An 18,606-nucleotide genomic window follows, 5' to 3' on the forward strand; every position below is an offset into this window, starting at 1 on the left:
CTTTAATTTAAAAAGAAAATTACGAGGGAAAAACAAAGCTTTTGGGTGCATACAAAAAACATAAAATAGGATGACCAGTAAACTAAAAAACAACGCAAATCATCAAAGCAATTAAGCAAAAGTATTAACCAAATACTTTTTTATAATTATTATTATTGATGCAATTACAATGCTGTCTTTATTTGATTTTAATTATAATGTAATTTGATTATTTACTAATTAAAGTATTTATTTATTTATTTTTACGCAATTCAAGAATCAGTTCTCCGTTTTTCTGCATGTCCCCTGAATGCCAGTTTACAACATTTCATTCAACGTGATCGTTTGTAAAAGCTGTAGGGGCGCTGAGTTTGCAGCAGCTGTAATTCATAGTTTTAACAGCCTCTGGCGTATAAACTTGTCGAACATTTATGGCGAGTCCCACAAAGCAGAGTTGAGCAGAGATAGTGTACAGTAAAAGCCTCGTATCTTACCTTAAATACCTGAATGGTGCAGTGGATCCACGTTGAACAACTGCATTGAATTCCTTTTGAAGCAGTGAGCAAAATCCCGCAACGTTCAGTTTACAGCAGTACTGTGATGCGTTGTTCTTCAGATATATCCAGTCTTAACCATACAGGCTCATTGTTCCGTCCTCTCTTACGATTCAGTGACTGAAGAACCGCTGCAGAGCATCCCTTCCTTTCCCCCGCATCCCAAAGACCTCTTCATCACTCCTAAATCCAATTGAACAACAGTAACCAGACAGAACAACAGCCCTTAAAACAGTCTTTGTTTTCTCTCTCCCCCTATTCCCCCTCCAGTCAACACATCCCCTTTAACAGACCATTACTTTTCCCCCCTTCTTCCCTCTGAGGTAGCCTAGTGCACGACATCTCAAGGCTTATCTGCGCAACCGTTCAAGCGTTACAGAGTTTAACAGGGTTCTCCGCTTACCGGGTCGCCGGTTTGGACGTCCGTTGCTCTCCCCACTCTATAGCCCGACTGTCACTCTAGTGGCATTTGTTCATGTTTGGGACCAAAGTAATAGGATGTCACCTCTGCGCGCGCTGCATAATTACCCACCGAGGGAAATTTGAGCGGCGGCTGGGGTTTGAAACTTATCTTGTTTGAGTTTATTCAGAGAAAAGCGCGATTACCCCGGCGCCGGCGTGCGTTACGAGCGCGGACGCTAGAAAATGAGCGGATTTCCCAACAATTCTGCTTACTAGGCATTTTGCGCGCGAGCATTTACCCCTAGGCAGCCCCCCTGCCGCCAGGCTGTTTAATGAAGACTGGCTTCCTCTACGCGCGGAGTATTATATCTCCACTGGGGATATGTATGGTTTAAAAGTATCAGTTTTAGCCTACTCAATTAAAACGGGTTGTAAATTAGAGAATCGTCCTGAGGATAAATTAAAGCATGTGTGAAGCCTAGCTATAAGTAATCAAGGTATCAGCCAAAGATGCATAATATTGATTTGATAGGACTAGATTCAAAAATGGTTTACGAGAGCAGAGTTGATTTTTGTTTTATAAAAGGCACGAGTAGTAATGAGAACAGCCATCAGAGGGAACTCTAATCCCATTTTTTCTGATGCTGACTATCACAATGCAGTGCTTCAGTCGATAAATGAAAAACTTAAAAAGCTCTACCTGCTCCAGTTTCATGTTGTGCATAAAGAACTTATTGAGCTAGTTTCTTTTATAAATGACACCCTATTGCTGATTTGGGCTGACAGGACATCTGGGAAATGTCTTAAATGCCTTACACGTCACACAAAAATGTGGCACAGGACTGTTCTAGTAATTATGCAAAACCCTAATCCAAAAGTAACTTTATAACTTTATACATAAAACAAGCATGTGTATTGAAGAATCCCAGTAAAACACACTCGCTATGGGTATCTAGAATAAAGTAATGCATGTTGAAGACGTAACATTGATTTACAGCAAGAGAACCAAAGAGTTTTTGATTCAAGCGAGTAAATTAAACATCTGCTTTGGGTTGGCTTTAATGGTCACAGTGCTATTGAGGGGGTAATCTATTATTGAATCTAGTAATCTATTATTACTAGATTCATGGAGATTGTACAGACAGTTTTGTTGTGTAGGTATAATATGATATTGTAGTCATGTGTTTTGGGGATTGATTCATTTTTGAAGTGCTTTTGTCTGACTGCTGATTGACTTCATTGATGTGGACTCCAGAGATTTTCACACGAGAGCAGCTGCTACTTCTACAGTCCACCTGTGTCCTGCGAGCATCTGATAATCCTGATCTAGTTGTGTTGGTGGGGGGTGTACTGTATGTGCTTATGTTAAACAGATCTTTAATAACAAAGATTAACAGAACGACACAATTGGAACTCAAGACATGTTAAATGTAATATATTTGGAAATGCTTTTGGGGATCAGAAACATCACAATTGTTTACAGAATGTGTTTATTCTAAAATTAGTAACAGGGCATTGAATGATGGGAATAGTAACATCACCTCCCTCTGTTTTGCAGGAATGCAGTCGATGGGAATAAAAAGCTGTTTGCAATCTATGACACAAGGTAAGTTACTCAATGTGTATGACAAATAAAATACATTTCATAGCATTTTTACACTCACTATTGTTTGCTGCGCGCTGGAATTTTTCACCCAAAAATTATAATTAGCTGAGAATTTACCCACCCTCAGGCCATCCAAGATGGAGGTGAGTTTCTTCATATGAATGCATTCAGAAAAATTAGCATTACATCACTTGCTCACCAATGGATCTTTTGCAGTGAATGGGTGCCGCCAGAATCATAGTCCAAACAGCTGACAAAAACATAACAATAATCTACAATATAACTTCAATCCATCTGTTAAAATGTAGTGAAAAGCTGCATGTTTGTAATAAACAAATCCATCATTAAGATGTTTTTAACTTCAAACCATTGTTTCCAGCTAAAATACGATTCCTCTATCCATATTATTGATTTCTCCAGTGGAAAAAAGTGTCTAATCTGTATCAGGGGAGAAATATGCACAGACCTAACACAGCTAACAAGCAAAAAACAGTCCTAAACTATTCCAAATAAATATGTTGGTGGATTTTGATGTGAGAGAATTACAGGGGATGGACTAAAGGAAGCCTTATTATGGACTATTGTGATGTTTTTATTAGCTGTATGAACTCTTATTCTGATGGCACCCATTCATCACAGAGGATCTCTGGTGAGCAAGTGAGATAATTGCTATATTTCTCCAAGTCTGTTGGGATGGAGAAACAAACACATCTACATCTTAAATGGCCTGGGGGTAAGTACATTTTCAGCTAATTTTCATTTTTAGATGAACTATTCCTTTAACGTCTCAGGAGGAATCTATGCATCGCTTCTGTAGTACAGGAGTCTGAATCCTTCAATAGGTATTATGAGTGAATTTGCAGAGTTCTGTCTCAATCTAAAACAAATCAGACCCGCAATGTCAGACACGTACATACATTATTCATTCAGCACAGTGCAATATTCACTCCATCCAGAGGATCTATTTATCTGTGTCCATTTAATCTGGAGGGGGTGGTGGGGGCATGCAGAGGAGAGAGGTCTTCTGCATCTGCAATTTGACACAAATGGAAGGAAAATTCAATGGAAGCCAGTGCAACCATGTTTTCATTCCCCCCCTTTTGTGACACTACATCACCCATACAGTAGATCAGAAAACCGCTTTGATAGTCCAGTGGGTGAAATAAAGAAAAGTGCCTTGTGAATTTGCGGACACGGCCTTATACCTCACAATTAGAGGGGTCAGAGGACACTGGTCATTTTAAAGGCAAAGACAGGGATCATAGTAAAAGGTTCCAGTCCTCCCACAGCCTGTTTGACTAGTGTTACTTTAAAGGCTTTAACAGCATTTGGCTTGGTGTGTGACCGTGACTTGGTGCCATTTGCTCAGCCCACACACTGAGGAGCCTTTGCATTTGCAGATGATGTGTGAGTGGAGTGCTTTGTTTGGATGATGGGATGTGGGTGTGTGTGGGTAAGTGGTGTTCAGAGCTACCCTCAATTTCCATCTCTCTCCTTATAGTAGCTGCTCTTCATAAACGTTTATGCTGCAAGAAGCTTAGAAATCATTTCCTATATGAATGGCTACAAAGAAATACCCAGAAACAGTTTTTGCAATGATATTAAATACTTTATACTCTATTAATCCCAACATTGAGGTTAAAAGGTGAAAAAAGTACACTTGACATTTAGTTCTGTACAGAAATGGGTTGTTACAAAATTCAAAACTGAATAATTAATATCTTGCTAGTTCATGAGTCTGAACTGTATTGGCCATGTCCTAAAGACATTAAAACTGAAATTTAAAATGGAATAATGCGAAAATAAATGTACTAAATTGTAATTCAACACAGGTAATGCATTCTGGGAAATGTATTGTATATTCACCCAGTCCAAAAAAAATAAATAAATAAGTTAATTTAATAAATAAAATTAAATACATAAATGAAATATAAAATTTCTGTTGATCTCATTTCATGCGTGACTTAACTCTATTTCCCTTCGAATTCAAATTCAAATTCTGGGTTGTGTTCCTCAATTCAAATTTCTTATTGAGTTCAAACTCAAAAACTGAAATGGAATTTAAAAGCCATTCAGTGAATGGTAATCCTGGCACAGACAGGACCAACTGTCCTAAAATAGATCAAACAAGATTTGCTATCAATAAAAAATGAGGAGGGTTTGAATATATCTATCATTATAGACTAATGTAGTCCTAACACTTTTTCAGGCAGTGAATCAAAAGCTAAATATTGCTATACTAACATAATGTACCTGAGGACATAAGAAGAGCAAGCATCCAATAACATCTTAGTGGAGTCTCAACCCTCCCCTCTCTGGAATAAAGCTTCTGAAACAGTACCAGGAAGCACAGCCACATCCCTCTGCATCCGGCGTCTGCTTCTAAAAGCATTAGGGCGGCATCAGTCCGCACACTACAGTCTTAATGCAGTGGGAGGGATTTAAGAAGGCAACTAACTTCAACCACTGACCGTGTCAAATCCACCAACAGCTCTCGTAAACAGCCTTTGCATTCAGTCAGAACAATGCGGAGCTGTTTTTTGAACACAGGTCAAATTAACAGGATTAGTTTAATGAGTTTTTAAGGCTTGGTAGAATCCATTACACTTGTGCTTAATCTCCAGCAGACTGTCAAGCCTCACTGAAAATCTGATTATGTATAATAAAATTGTCTAGAGGCTAAATGGAGGAGCCTTACTATCCATTGATGGGGAGTGGTAGTGAGAACAAGTAATATATCAGATTGATTGTTTCACAGAAGGTGTCAATAAAGCAGAATTATTCTTCTTCCACTCTGTCACATGATGTTCTGTTTATCACCATTAGTATGCGTGCACACACGTAGAGGTACAGTACAAGAGATGTCCTAATAAATGTAATGTTCTAATAAAATATAAAGCACTGCTATCTGATACCACCATAGATAGGTGCAGTTGAAATGATCTTCTCTGAGAGAGAAGGAGAGATTACTAATGCCCATAACACTCAAATGGAAGGACTCAGTCATCATTGCGGATTTGTTGTAGGTTGCTTTCTCCAGACAAAGATTTCAAATGTACACCCACCAGCAACAATGGCAAAATGCAGGAGCTGTTTATGAATAAATCGCCTACAATACTTACCGTTGTATTGCTCTCCATGAGCGAAGAGTAACACAGAGGGGAAACCCCTCCCAGTCGTTCTCTTCAACTTTTACTCGTGTATTTTTTTTTTTTTTTTTTTTTACTGGATTATGAACCTGACGAAACCACACGTGTTTAACGATCTATAGTTAAGTTTTCCGTTTGAATTGACTTGTAAAGAATTCTTTCAATAAACTCCGCGCTACACACCAACAAAACGCCGTTCGCGCCGAAGCTTGTGGAATGTCACGTGACCACTTTACTTATAGTGAAGTCCTCGTGCTCACATAGCAATTTCATCACACTCCGGTCGTCTCGGTCATCAGTTGTCGAATCAATAGCCGAACTTTCAGTTTCAGTTTTTCAGTTTCCAATTCACACGTTTTTCCCGAGCGAGCATCTAATAGCAGGCGCATTTTGTTGGGTATGTGTGAAAAATAAGTCCTTTGCTTGTAGCTGAAACATAAAAAGAGGCGTTAGACTGAGACTTCAGCAGAGGGTGTAGATTCGGGACAGCACAGCTACGGGCGTCGAAACCAAAGGATGGAGATCTGGCTGAGCCCCAAACACAGACTCCCCTGCTGCAAGCTCCGGTAGTATCTTGGACAAAATGCATTGTATTTACCGAGCACCTAACCAAATAACGCAGTCTCCGCAAGAGAGCGAAAACCCGGATCGCAGCGATTTGTTTACGCGCGTTTGACAGTAATTGGAGTTCTTTAACAAAGACCCACTAATGGAATAACATAACCTGTTACCTACGCAAGGAAACCTTACAACGTCCGTTTTGTCGCTCGATTCCTTGCCTGAAAGAGTATAAGGAATGTTTGGAATACAGAAACGAAGGCTGTTTGGTGTTCTTTCATTACCGGTAATTGTGGCAGTGATGTGCTGTGCTCAAAGGTAAGAAGAGCCGGTGGAGACCATGGCGCGAGAGCATAGACCTCCTGGGCTCTAATATGATGGAAATAACCTTCTTTGTTATTTATTTTCAGCGCCAATGAACCAGGAAACATGTCTTTTGTCAAAGAGACAGTGGACAAGCTTTTGAAAGGCTATGACATTCGTCTTCGACCAGACTTTGGAGGTATGATGTTGCTCACGTCATTATATCTTACTTTTAAGGTTGCATAAGTATGTCAAGATTGTTTTTAACAATGATATAATATAAATAAATGTTTTCTGTAAACTTGAGGATTAAGTTTTTCTTCTCATTTAAGGTGCACCAGTCGCAGTTGGCATGAGCATCGATGTGGCAAGCATAGACATGGTGTCTGAGGTCAACATGGTATGTCTGTTTATATCTTTAATTATTTATTGGGCCATTGGTAAGTTAGCAGACCTTTGGACATGTCCTATCATTCTATGTACCAGAAGGAGCTTTTAATGGCACTGTCCATGGTGCTGAAATCTCATAGCTTAGTTTCATCTGCCTGTGAGCTTTGCTCAATCTGTTTTAGTGCCAAGGTCTAGGAAGGGAAGTGTTTTTAATATTAAAATCCCATCAGTACTACATTGTGGAGGATGTGGTGTTTTCTCATCATGTTAATGCTTTCGTAGTGCAGATCAGCACCAGCAAATCACTTCCAATGTCAGATGATCACTTTGAAAAACAGCTTGAAAGATATCCTACTTGTTTTGGAACTAGACACTGTATCCAAATATTTTTTTGCCAGTCAAAGTTTGCGACTACTGGCTGTATTAAACTGTTTACGGTTCATTGATAGATAGTGAGCATAGTTGTTTCATGTACAACATAGATAAAAGTTTGATTTGGAGCATTAGTTGATACAATATGAAGTCTATGTGTTGCATTTGTTTATCTATATTTTGACTGTAGAACTCATGCTGATTTGATTATACCTGTCCGAAATGTTGCATCAAAAGTCCTCAATGGTCCATGTCCACATCAGCATATGAGACCAGGTTGTCTCCATGGTGACTGTGTCCATTTCACAATCATAAATATGCAGATGGGTTAGCCCTCTCACCTGGGCACTGAGTGGAGGATGCTGTCAGTTTAGAGTGCCACAAGGGGATGGGCACATATGCTAAAGACTGTGACACAAGAAGTGATCATCAGTCACCTGGACCAGTTCTAAAGTTGATGGACACTGACATGATGATGAAATTGTTCAGTATCTGTCCTCATCTGGGTAGCATGATACTGTGTGTCAGTCACAGTGTGGTTCAAAACGGACATATTTGCACTTTATTTTGAGTAGTTGACATGGTTGTTCTCATATTGTATTATTTATGAAGGCTTAATCTGATCTCAGATACACTGGCTTTGATTCGCTCTGCCATTTTGTCAAATTAGAGGATATGTGTGCTAGAGGTTTGATGTCTGTCACCTGTGGTCTTACCCTTGAAGGTGAGAGTTTGAACAAGGTGCTCTAATCCTAGATTACCCCCAAACACGTCTGTTGGATCTCAGAGCAGTGAAAGTCACATAACCCACGCATTGCTTCATATCCTATGAAAGACCATTTCTGCCACAGATTTAAAAAAAAATAACAGTAAAAAGGTACTTTTGACTTTTCATCTCATAGTTATTTTTTTCAAATCAGAATTCTGAGTTTAAATCTCATAATTCAGATTTTTAAAATCTGTGAGTTTATCTCACAGTTTAGTTTTTTTTCTCTGAATTGCAAGTTTATATCTATAAATTCTGCATTTATATCTCTCACTTCTGACATATTTCACAGAAATGTGAGAGATAAAGTTGCAATTATGTTTTTTTTAATCCCATGGCGGAAACAAACTTCCCTAATAGCTCTCTCTGAAATCTATCTGATTTTCCAGGTTAATGAGCTTTTAGCTTATATTACTTTTGATTTAGTTCTATCTGTAAGGAAAAAAATAAAACTCCAAACTCGTTATTGCATCATCCAGTACTTGTTGTCATGTGAGATGTGCGCTGCTCTGAATGGAGCTGTCTGTAATGCAATGCCACTCAGCCCAACTGTTCTGCCCACATCTTTCCTTTCACTCACTTCTCCCACTCACTGTAGAAATGCATTGATCAGTGCATTTTGCAATATTAAGATCATTAACAATTAAACGCAGCCACGCTTGGTCTTATCAGGTATGTGAATTATTCACTATAGCCACATTTAGCGTTAGTTCTCCCGTGGAGTACAACTGACCCTCTCAGCATGAAATATTAACTCAATTTGTTTGCTGAAATCAACAGGGCTGCAGACATTAGCCCGGTTGATGAGGTTAGCCATGTGACTGAACGTAGAGCGCTTTTCCACGGGAAGTCTAATGGTAAGGTAATCAAGCAGGATTTTCCTGCCTAAGAATGGTGTTTGCTCTTTACAGATTAGTTATTTCGGTACAATGGATTAGCTTTCTTTATAGGCACAAATTAGGATTACTTGGCCCGTATTGTTAATAGCAGTGATCCAGGTAGGACGAGGATGAGGATGTGTGTATGTGTGTGGTGGGGGTTGCTTCAGCTCAGCAAAGCTCAACGCAGCCCAGCAGAGTGGGGATATCAGGGAAACCTCTGTGCACAGTAGGGATTACAGCAGTCAGTGTGATTATTATTCTGTGAGACAGTTAAGCATCCAGGGAGTGACAGGAATAGAGAGCAATATGAAACATTACCGGCAGAGGCATATCCGTGCACATCGACGCACACACTCTGCCTGTGTATACATGACTGCTTATGTGGGCTGTATGGAATAGTTCATCTCTTTTGAGATTATCTTTGAAATGATATGATTGAGTGTGTGTTTGCGCACTATAGAAATGGTGAGAAAGGGAAAAAAGTACCTTAGTATGCATTCATATATGCATCAAAGTTGAATGTGAGAAGGGAAATGGATTATACGCTATTGGTCAAAAGTTTGGAATTATAATTTTTTATGTTTAATAAGAAGTCTCTTATTCTTACAAAGGTTGCATTTATTTGATCAAAATTACAGTAAAAACAGCAATATTTTGAAATATTATTACACTTAAAGAGAACTATTTTCTATTTGAATATATTTTAAAATGAAATTTATTCCTGTAACTTTTCACTAGCCATTACTCCAGTCTTCAGTGTCATATGATCCTTTAGTAATAATTTTAATATGCTTATTTAAAGCTCAATAAGCATTTCTTGATTATCAATGTAGAAGTTTCTAATTATTATTATTATTAGTACTCAGTTATTATCAGTTATTGGTTACCATTTGTTAATAATGGTTATTATTATTATTGTAAATGTGCAAGACAGTTTTTGCTGCTTAATATTTTTGTGTAAACTGTTATTTTTTTCAGGTTTCACTGATGACTAGAAAGTTCAATAGAAAAGCAATTATTTGAAAATGCTATTTCATAACAAATGTCTCTACTGTCACTTTTTAACAATTTAATGCGTCCTTGTCTATTTTGTGTGTGTTTCATTTTCTACAAAAATGTGACAACAGTTTTCAGCATTTATAATAATAAGAAATGTTTCTTGTGCATCAAATAAGCATATTGGAATGATTTCAAGAGGATCATGTTACACCAAAAAAATCATTAAAAATTCATAAAAAATGCCATTAATTTAAATGAATTAATTTAAAATGTTCTTAAAAAACATAATAATATTTCACTCTATTAAATATTTTGCAGATTTTTAATTTTTTTTTTTCAAATAAATGCAGCTTTGGTGAGCATAAAAAAACTTGTTACCTCTTGTGTATACAGGCAAATATATGTGAATGCCGCTGTCCGTGGTGCTGAAATGCTCATGCTTATTTTGTGTATAAGATTTAAGAAGGAATTTGCATATGTTGAGGTCTTGACATAGGCTAACAGTTTGTTACAACTTGAGTACATCAGTTGTTAACCTTATCTAACACAGAATGTATTATAATATAAGAATATAATAACACAAATTAGGACAAAAATTACTTATTGTGAACTTTACATACAATATATGTTTTTGATGGGGGTATTACTATGTTTACCAGATGCTACTGTAATTTTGCAATTCAATTCTGTTCAATTCTGTTACTCTGACATTTATGGTCAGGCACACACATACATGAAGTCGAGGGGAAGTCGTGGCCTAATGGTTAGAGAGTCGGACTTGTAATCCGAAGGTTGCGGGTTCGAGTCTCCGGCCGGCAGGAATTGTAGGTGGCAGGGCTCCAAACTGCGACTAAAATGGTCGCATTTGCGACCAAAAATATTAATTTGCGAGTGAAGTTTTTGCTGAGGTCGCCACTGGCGACTATATATAATTTGCATGAAAGGACTTTTTTCCCGATTGTTTTGCGCTCACATCTTTTGTTATGTTCACGTATTAAACTTACATAAGACCATGCGCATCAAAGTTTTACTGGAAAAGAGTTTCAAACAGTCCTTGTCTCTGCCCCACACAGTCTGCTGAACGCAGTGAGAGAGACCTGAAAGTGATAATATAAACACCAGTACCCCGCGTCCACACGGTCCGTGTATGCATCCGGATCGCGCGAGCAGAGAGTATCGCACTTAATGCTCAGGCGCGATCTCTTTAGCACCTCAGTTAAAGCAGCAAGTGAACCCATTATATATTTCGATTTACTACTATAGTATGAAATGAACATGATCAAAAGGTAGGCAATAAGAGAGCCTAGTACAACTTACTGAAATGTTTTATGGAAAATCTCATTCAGTGTTTCAAACTGAGGAAATGTATAAAGCTTGTAAACATTGCATTGTAATACATTTACCTCAGAATAACCACTCAGTGTCCATAAACTCATCAGTCAGCTAGAAAAATAACTATAAAGAGGAGCGTTTTGCTATATTTATGCGCTGTTGCATATTAATATTTTTACTTATTCTGTTGTACATGATTCAACTCCTCCTATAAAATTGCATTTTACTAATGAAGAAAAACAGACTGAATGTGTGAAAGACGTGACAACATTTATAGGATGCACTGCACTCAGTTGCCAAGTGATGCTTATGGTCCATGATATTGGTACAGATTCTGTGTAACGAACAATTCTTTGTGACTGTATATTTCAAGTTGTAAAAGACATTTAATTCACACTTTAAGTGAACCTTAGTCCCCCGGTCGACCTGATCATCTACAAGATGGATTAAAATGCTGATAAAGCCTAGAAAAGATAAGACATAAACGCATGACAAAATGATTGAAATGTTAAAATAGGGGGGAAAAATAAAATGATAATAATAAAATAAATCACTTTTATTCTGTGGCACCTAAAAAAAATAATTTGGCGCCTAAGTTTTTCTTTTATAGGAGCCAATGGCTCCTTACTCGATTTTTTTGTCTGGAGCCCTGGGTGGGGGGAGTGAATGTACAGCGCTCTCTCCACCCTCAATACCACGACTGAGGTGCCCTTGAGCAAGGCACCGAACCCCCAACTGCTCTCCGGGCGCTGCAGCATAAAATGGCTGCCCACTGCTCCGGGTGTATGTTCACGGTGTGTGTGTGTTCACTGCTGTGTGTGTGCACGTTGGATGGGTTATATGCAGAGCACGAATTCCGAGTATGGGTCACCATACTTGGCTGAATGTCACTTCACTTCACTACATATTTTACAGGACCTTACACTGTCAATATGTCAGATGAAGCAGCTTTCATTTTGTGTTTGGTTAATTTCAGTAACAGGCCCCTGGAATGTTCAGTGCAGATTTTCCTGTAAGCGTGGCTGACAACACCAAAATCTTTAGGAATTTCAGCTATTTTGAATTTCCTCAACCCCAGGTTGACTTTAAAATGTATTGTTCTTCAACACAGCAGCTTGAATAGCTCTTTTTTGTATTAAGGTAGAGTTTTTTCAAATGTTTAAAGGTTTGAATGCAGAATAGTTGCTTGTTGACTTATGTTGATTTAATGATTTTTTTACTTGTGTCTCTGTAATCTTCAATCCAGACACAGACACTAAGTATACAGTTTTAAAATATTTTTTTAGTTACAGCTGAATACACCTTTTAATTAAAACAATTATAGGCAGTGATGCAATTTCATTTAATTTCAATAAATATTTATTTATTTTTCTATTTGTATTTGTTTGTTTGTTTACTTATTTATTTTTTCAGCAAAGATGCATTCACTTGATCAAAAGTCACAGTAAAGACATGTATAATGTTACAAAAGATTAAAAAGAAAAAAGAAAAAATTAAGTATCGTGGTTTCCAGAACAGTATGTATAGTCAAATACAGGCTAACGGGGCCACGCTACCCAAATCCTGACCCCCTCAGTGGAGTCAGTATTTCTCCTGTCTATTTTACAAAACAGAAAGTAAGTAAGAGTAAATGATGCTCAAATGTTGACATTTAGACTGTTCAAGCGCAAGTGTAACTGTATGTGATGTGTGTGATAGATTGATAGAGGTAACATAGTGACAGAACTGCACAACTGCCTCATCCTGCCATGATTAGTCCAACCTGTTAACTCTTGCGATTAGCCAGTGAGTCACAGGAAAACATGTTCTGATTGACTGACATATCCACGGCTTTTCTTACACCCCTGTTGACTGTGACAAGGCCTGATTGTGTGGCGTAGTGTATAAATAGCCAGCTGCCATGGCAATGAGGCTCGCTCTTGCAGAGTGTCAGGTGGGCAGGCAGTGTGTGCGCATGTGTGTGTGTTGAACGTTAAATTGTGGTACCTCATTAGCTAGACTAACGTGCCGGATACGGACATGAAACACATCAAGATTTTAGTTTGTGCATGTGTTAATGAAACCAAGAAGAAGGAAATCAATGAAGTGGATATTTTTCGAATGTCTTGCCGTCACTTTATGACGAAAGTAACAGTCCCAGAGGTTCTGTAGTGACATGGATAGACATTACAGGAGAATTTGTGCTTTCCCCACAGCATTCAAGCATGTAGTCTGAGACAAGGCTGTTACACTGAGATGCTTTCCAGATTTTTACCCCAGAGGCTTGTTTTTGCTGTTTTCCCTGGGTTTCATCTGAACATCTTCATTGGTTTTTACTCAAGCTTTAAAAGAATCACTCTTTACTGTGGCAGTTGTGGAAGTTGTGGTCTAATCATACCCTGAAGTTTGTTCTTGAAAGTTACACCAATGTTTCTGGTGCAGTACAAGTAAGACTATGATCTGTGTAGCATATTGATTATCACAAAACAGTGATATTTTAGTATTATTCATGTATTATTACAGTATTTATTAATATTTTGAACTGGCTTTTATTTTTACATTTTGAAGTTTCCATTTTCATATTTAAGTTTTAGTAATGTTATGTGCCTTTGTCATTTTATCAGTTTTTTGTTTGTATTCAGCTGTTTTAGTTTTATTAATTTTTTATTTCAATTTAAACTTATTTCAATTAGCTGCTAAGACAACATTTCTACAACATTGGCAATAATTGCACTGAAGATAATTTTTACTAAATTGTATACAGAAAAAAAGTTACAGAAAGTTAATTCAGCTGTGTCTAACAATATATAACCATATGATAACTTTAAATTTGTTTATGAAAGGGATGTTCAGACTTAGAAACCAGCTTTATATTACAGTGGGTGTTAACTAACTGAAGCTTTACTTCAATGATTTCTCATTTTTATATATCAAAATCTGTGTTGTTTGAGCTGAAAAGTTTCCTAAATCATAATTTTAAAGGCGTGGTTATTGTTTTAGGTAGATTAAACTACAGTTATGTGTTCTTGTGGGTCAGTTTGATTGGATATAACCTTGCTTTAACAACGTTGGAAAGTGATTCAGGCTAGTCATGTTTAACATGTTTAATGTGTTATAAAGTGTTAGATCATACGTAAATGCTTAATAAAGTATTTTAACATTTATTTTGGTGCATTGCCTTGTCCCACTTTCAGTGGAAATGCATTACTGTGAGCACAATCTTTGTTTGCTTGTTTTACCAATAGAGGGACAAGTTGAAATTGTTTTATAGCTGAACTTGTATTGAACCCGGAACATTCCTTTAAAGCAGGTTTATGTTCCTTTTCCTCACAGTTGCTATTTTGGTAGACATCTCCTTACATGCCCGAGTAAAAAAACAATATTGTAGGATTCTGTAAATGGAAATGTATTACATTATGAACCAAATAGCTTCAGCTTGAAATGTGATCCATGCACTGTCTAATAAGGTCTGCTTTTTAATGTTGTGCTCTTGATGTCAGTGCGTGCAGCTGTATTCTGTCTTCAGACCCGGAAGTCTCTCTCATCTCTTTTAAAATCAGGGAATGGGAATGTCATTACACACACAGAGGCGTATTTTCACTCACAGAGTTGAGCTGTAGTGAAAGAATTATGGCATGAAGTATCCCATTCCAAGACGTCTGTCAGCAAGATGGAAAAGGCATAAAAAAGTGTTGAAAATATAACACTATTCCATAAAAATGAATTAAATACAATTTGCATCTGACGGACCGTGAAGCTTACACAGCCTCTCTTGAGGAGGTCCCAGCACAGGCGGTATTAAATTACCCTGTCAAAATGTGCTGTTAGCAAGCAGAATATTTCTCAGAAATCAAAAGCATACAGACATAATCAATATACTGCTGCTGTTCTGTGTTCAGTCAGGAGGGTGAATCTCACGAAACCTGTCAAGAGCAGTTCTCAGTCCCAATGTTCTTATTCGTGTATATATATATATATATATATATATATATATATATATATATATATATATATATATATATATATATATTACCCCAAGATAACCCAAAATGAAAATTTGCTTTAAATTTACTCACCCTCAAGATGCAGATAAGTTTGTTTCTTCATCGGAATTTTTTTTTTTAAATTTAGCATTACATCGCTTGCTCACCAATGGATCCTCTGTTGTGAGTGGGTGCCGTCAGAGTCCAAACAGCTGATAAAAACATCAGTAATCTTTTTGTAATCCACATGACTCCAGTCCATCAATTAATGTCTTGTGAAGCAAAAAGCTTTTGTGATAAAAGTCCTCTATCCATAATATTGCTTTCTCCAGTGGAAAAGTTGTCTGAATCAGGGGAAAAATACGCACAGATGAAGCACCATTTACAAACAAATTCACAGTTATAAACAAATATGTCTGTGGATTTTGATGTGAAAGTACAACGGGGGTGAATTATTTCACTGGAGCGAGCGTTATTATGGATTATGGACTGGTTAATGCTGGATTTGCAGCTGCTATATGCTAATTTTTTCTAAATCTGTTGAGAAAAAATTAATCTACATCTTAAGTTCTTTTCTTTACTTGTTTGTTGTCATGTTTGCCCACATAAAAAAAACTAATTACTACTGTATAATGGAAAAATATATATATATTTTTATTTTATTTTAAATGTACTGTATATTTATTACTACCTATAATTTCTGTCATGACCACTATCGTCAAAATGATAGACGCTTAGCATACAGTTTGGTTTGGCGATATGGTTCTGTTGTGGGCAAAAACACCCTGCCCATCCATGCAGCCTGTCATGAATAAGCAGGGAGAGCAGCAGTAATAACCCCCCTAGGGTTAACAGAACAGAACAAAGCAGATATCATTAATGTTCTTAATTATATTTAAGTGTAACACATTACTCAAGATAAAGGAGTCTGATTCAAAAAGGAATATCAGAAAGCCAAGTCCTGACTGTGGCGAAAGGAGGATTTGGGGATGGAGGAGGGTAATTTGCTCCTGAGCAAGCAAAAAGCTACTGAATAATACTGAATAGAGCTTGTATAGGAATGCCGTGATAGGTGTCGTATAGGTGTCGTATAGAGTCAGCTGATGCAAGCTTAACTCACGTGACCTGCCAGAACTAACGCTATACGCTTAATTTTTTGCTGATTTCTGATTTAATTTTAAATATATTATTATTGTTTTTTTTTTTCTTTTAAGAAAATTTAAAGAAACCTTAAAAAATAAAAAAGCCTTTATTCACATGGCTTTACATTAAACATTAAATTTTACCTTACAGTTGTTTTTAATGTAAATCCATGTGAATAAAGGCTTTTTAATTTTTCACTATAATATCGAGTGCCTTGGAGTGATTCGTTTTTGATGAAGTTAGAAATCCTGCATCGAAAGAGCACTGATTTATGGACTTTATACCCCAGCAGCATTTGTTTTGCATATATTTGATTTCTTAAAGCCTTCATTCATTATTTAATTATTTTTCTTTGTTTTTTGAGGTGACTTAAACATGCTTTTGTGAGATTCACATAGGAAAGACTCCCCAGATCACTATGTGTACAATTAAAAGTATATAATGCCTCTCTTTCTCTTTCTCCATATGCTTTGATGGGCAGTCTGGGCCTTTAGATGCTTTTCTAACAACATCTGAAGTCAGGGAACATTTTATAAGTGCTACTGACGCACAGGACTGAAATTCTCATCCGTGCACAAACACGAATGAAACATATTCAGCGTGATAGTACTGCATGGATACACAGCAGATGATCGCTCTGGCACAATGTGTGTGGCAAGTATAAGTGGTTGCCCTGGAAACCAATATCATCTTTAGTCAGGATTTGAAGATGTTTGTGGTACTTACCCAGGTGAAGAGGGAGGTGGGGGTGGCTTTATGAAATTACAGTTTTTTTATTTTTTTTAAAAAAGCATTTGGCCCTGAAAGTGTAATTATACCTACAAAAAAAGCTCCCATCGTACCTGCTGCTTTCTGGTCAAGCGTAAAAAAACAACAACAAAAAAAACTGTCAAATGAATCAGTTGATCTTTATGACACAAAGAAGCTTTCATTAACATGATGATCCAGTTATGATGAATGCTGGTGATTTCCTTTCATTTAATGCAGCCGTAACCTGACAGTTGAGTTTGGTCAAAGAGCTTTTAAGGTGAAAGCGAGAGAAGGAAAATGCACAGAAAGCAAAGAATGCCCGGAAAGCCTCAGAAACGCACAAGGTATCGGCCTAGAGCTCAGCACGCCTGTGTGGGCGTTCTGCGGAGAGAGAGCGTCGTCAAGGAGACCAGAATTATTAATATATTTAGTCTTTTGTTTGCTCTCGCCCCCTTTATTTTTAGCCTGATAGTCGGCTTTGTGGCCTGTAATTGTTCAATCAGGCGTAATATCAGTGTATAGAAGTGTTAACTCTGAACTTCGCTAAGTGCCTATTATCTCCACCTTTAGGATAAATAGGTGTGCTTTGGGAAGCGTTTCCTTCCAGCGACTGGTATGTGTCATATGACCTGAAGGCAAATGGAGCATGTTGCGGTCTAAGTGCCCTCTAAAAACAGTTTACGTGGACCATGAGGTGACATTCAGAGATTCTCCGCTTCAATTATAAATGGAACCGTGTTAAGAGGACATCCCACTGTTTAAATCACCCCAAAATGTCCCGTTGGATACTCTCAGGCTCCTGTTGGAAGTCTTATTAAGTGCAACAAACACAGGACGTTCACGCGCGCGGAATGCACTGCAAAGCCCCTGGGCTTATCCCTGCAGAGCACTAGCAGGCAATGGAGAGGGCAAGTAGCAAGATCACGCTGTGACATCAGCCTCTTTGAACACCATGTTAACTACAGCCTGTTGAGTTGCGGAGCTCTGGGGATGAGTACCTCTCTCCGCTCTTAGGAATTCATCTGCTGTTACTAGGAAGTATTTTTTTTTTTTACAACGGTTGTCTTTCCTCCATGCTGTTGTTTGCATGGGAGGAAGCATGTTGATGTCAGGAGGAAAATCAATATTATATGAAAGAAAATGGGCTCAATGACTGATATAAACCTTGAGCTGCCAGATGTAATTTCTGGGCAGTAGATGCAAGAGCCCAACACTTCAAAAGTAGTCAAAAGTAGAGTCAAAAGTAGTTGGAGCCATTAGGATTTTTTTATTTTATTTGCAATTTAAAGATTTGAGCTCCCTGATGGTTCCATTAACAATTCTTTTAGTATATTAAAGAGAATTCACTCAAAAATGTAAATTCTGTCATAGTATACGCACCATCTCTTTAAATGTATGACTTTTTTTCTTCTGTGGAGCAAAATAAGATATTTTTGAAAAATTCTGGTATTTGTCATACA

At 37.5% G+C, this 18,606-nt stretch overlaps 1 protein-coding gene across 2 annotated transcripts in view; it reads left to right on the plus strand.

Moving 5' to 3' along the window:
- LOC306845356 (gamma-aminobutyric acid receptor subunit beta-3-like) overlaps positions 1-18,606 on the plus strand; it is a 67,716-nt gene that overhangs the window by 17,582 nt on the left and 31,528 nt on the right. For both annotated transcript variants that reach the window (XM_079378108.1, XM_079378107.1), the window contains exons 2-4: positions 2,494-2,541; positions 6,659-6,750; positions 6,884-6,951. In XM_079378108.1, coding sequence (XP_079234234.1) covers positions 2,494-2,541; positions 6,659-6,750; positions 6,884-6,951 — 208 coding nt within the window. The remainder of the gene's footprint in view (positions 1-2,493; positions 2,542-6,658; positions 6,751-6,883; positions 6,952-18,606) is intronic.

This window comes from Barbus barbus (assembly GCF_936440315.1).
Source record: "Barbus barbus genome assembly, chromosome: 25".
Taxonomy (NCBI): Eukaryota; Metazoa; Chordata; class Actinopteri; order Cypriniformes; family Cyprinidae; genus Barbus; species Barbus barbus.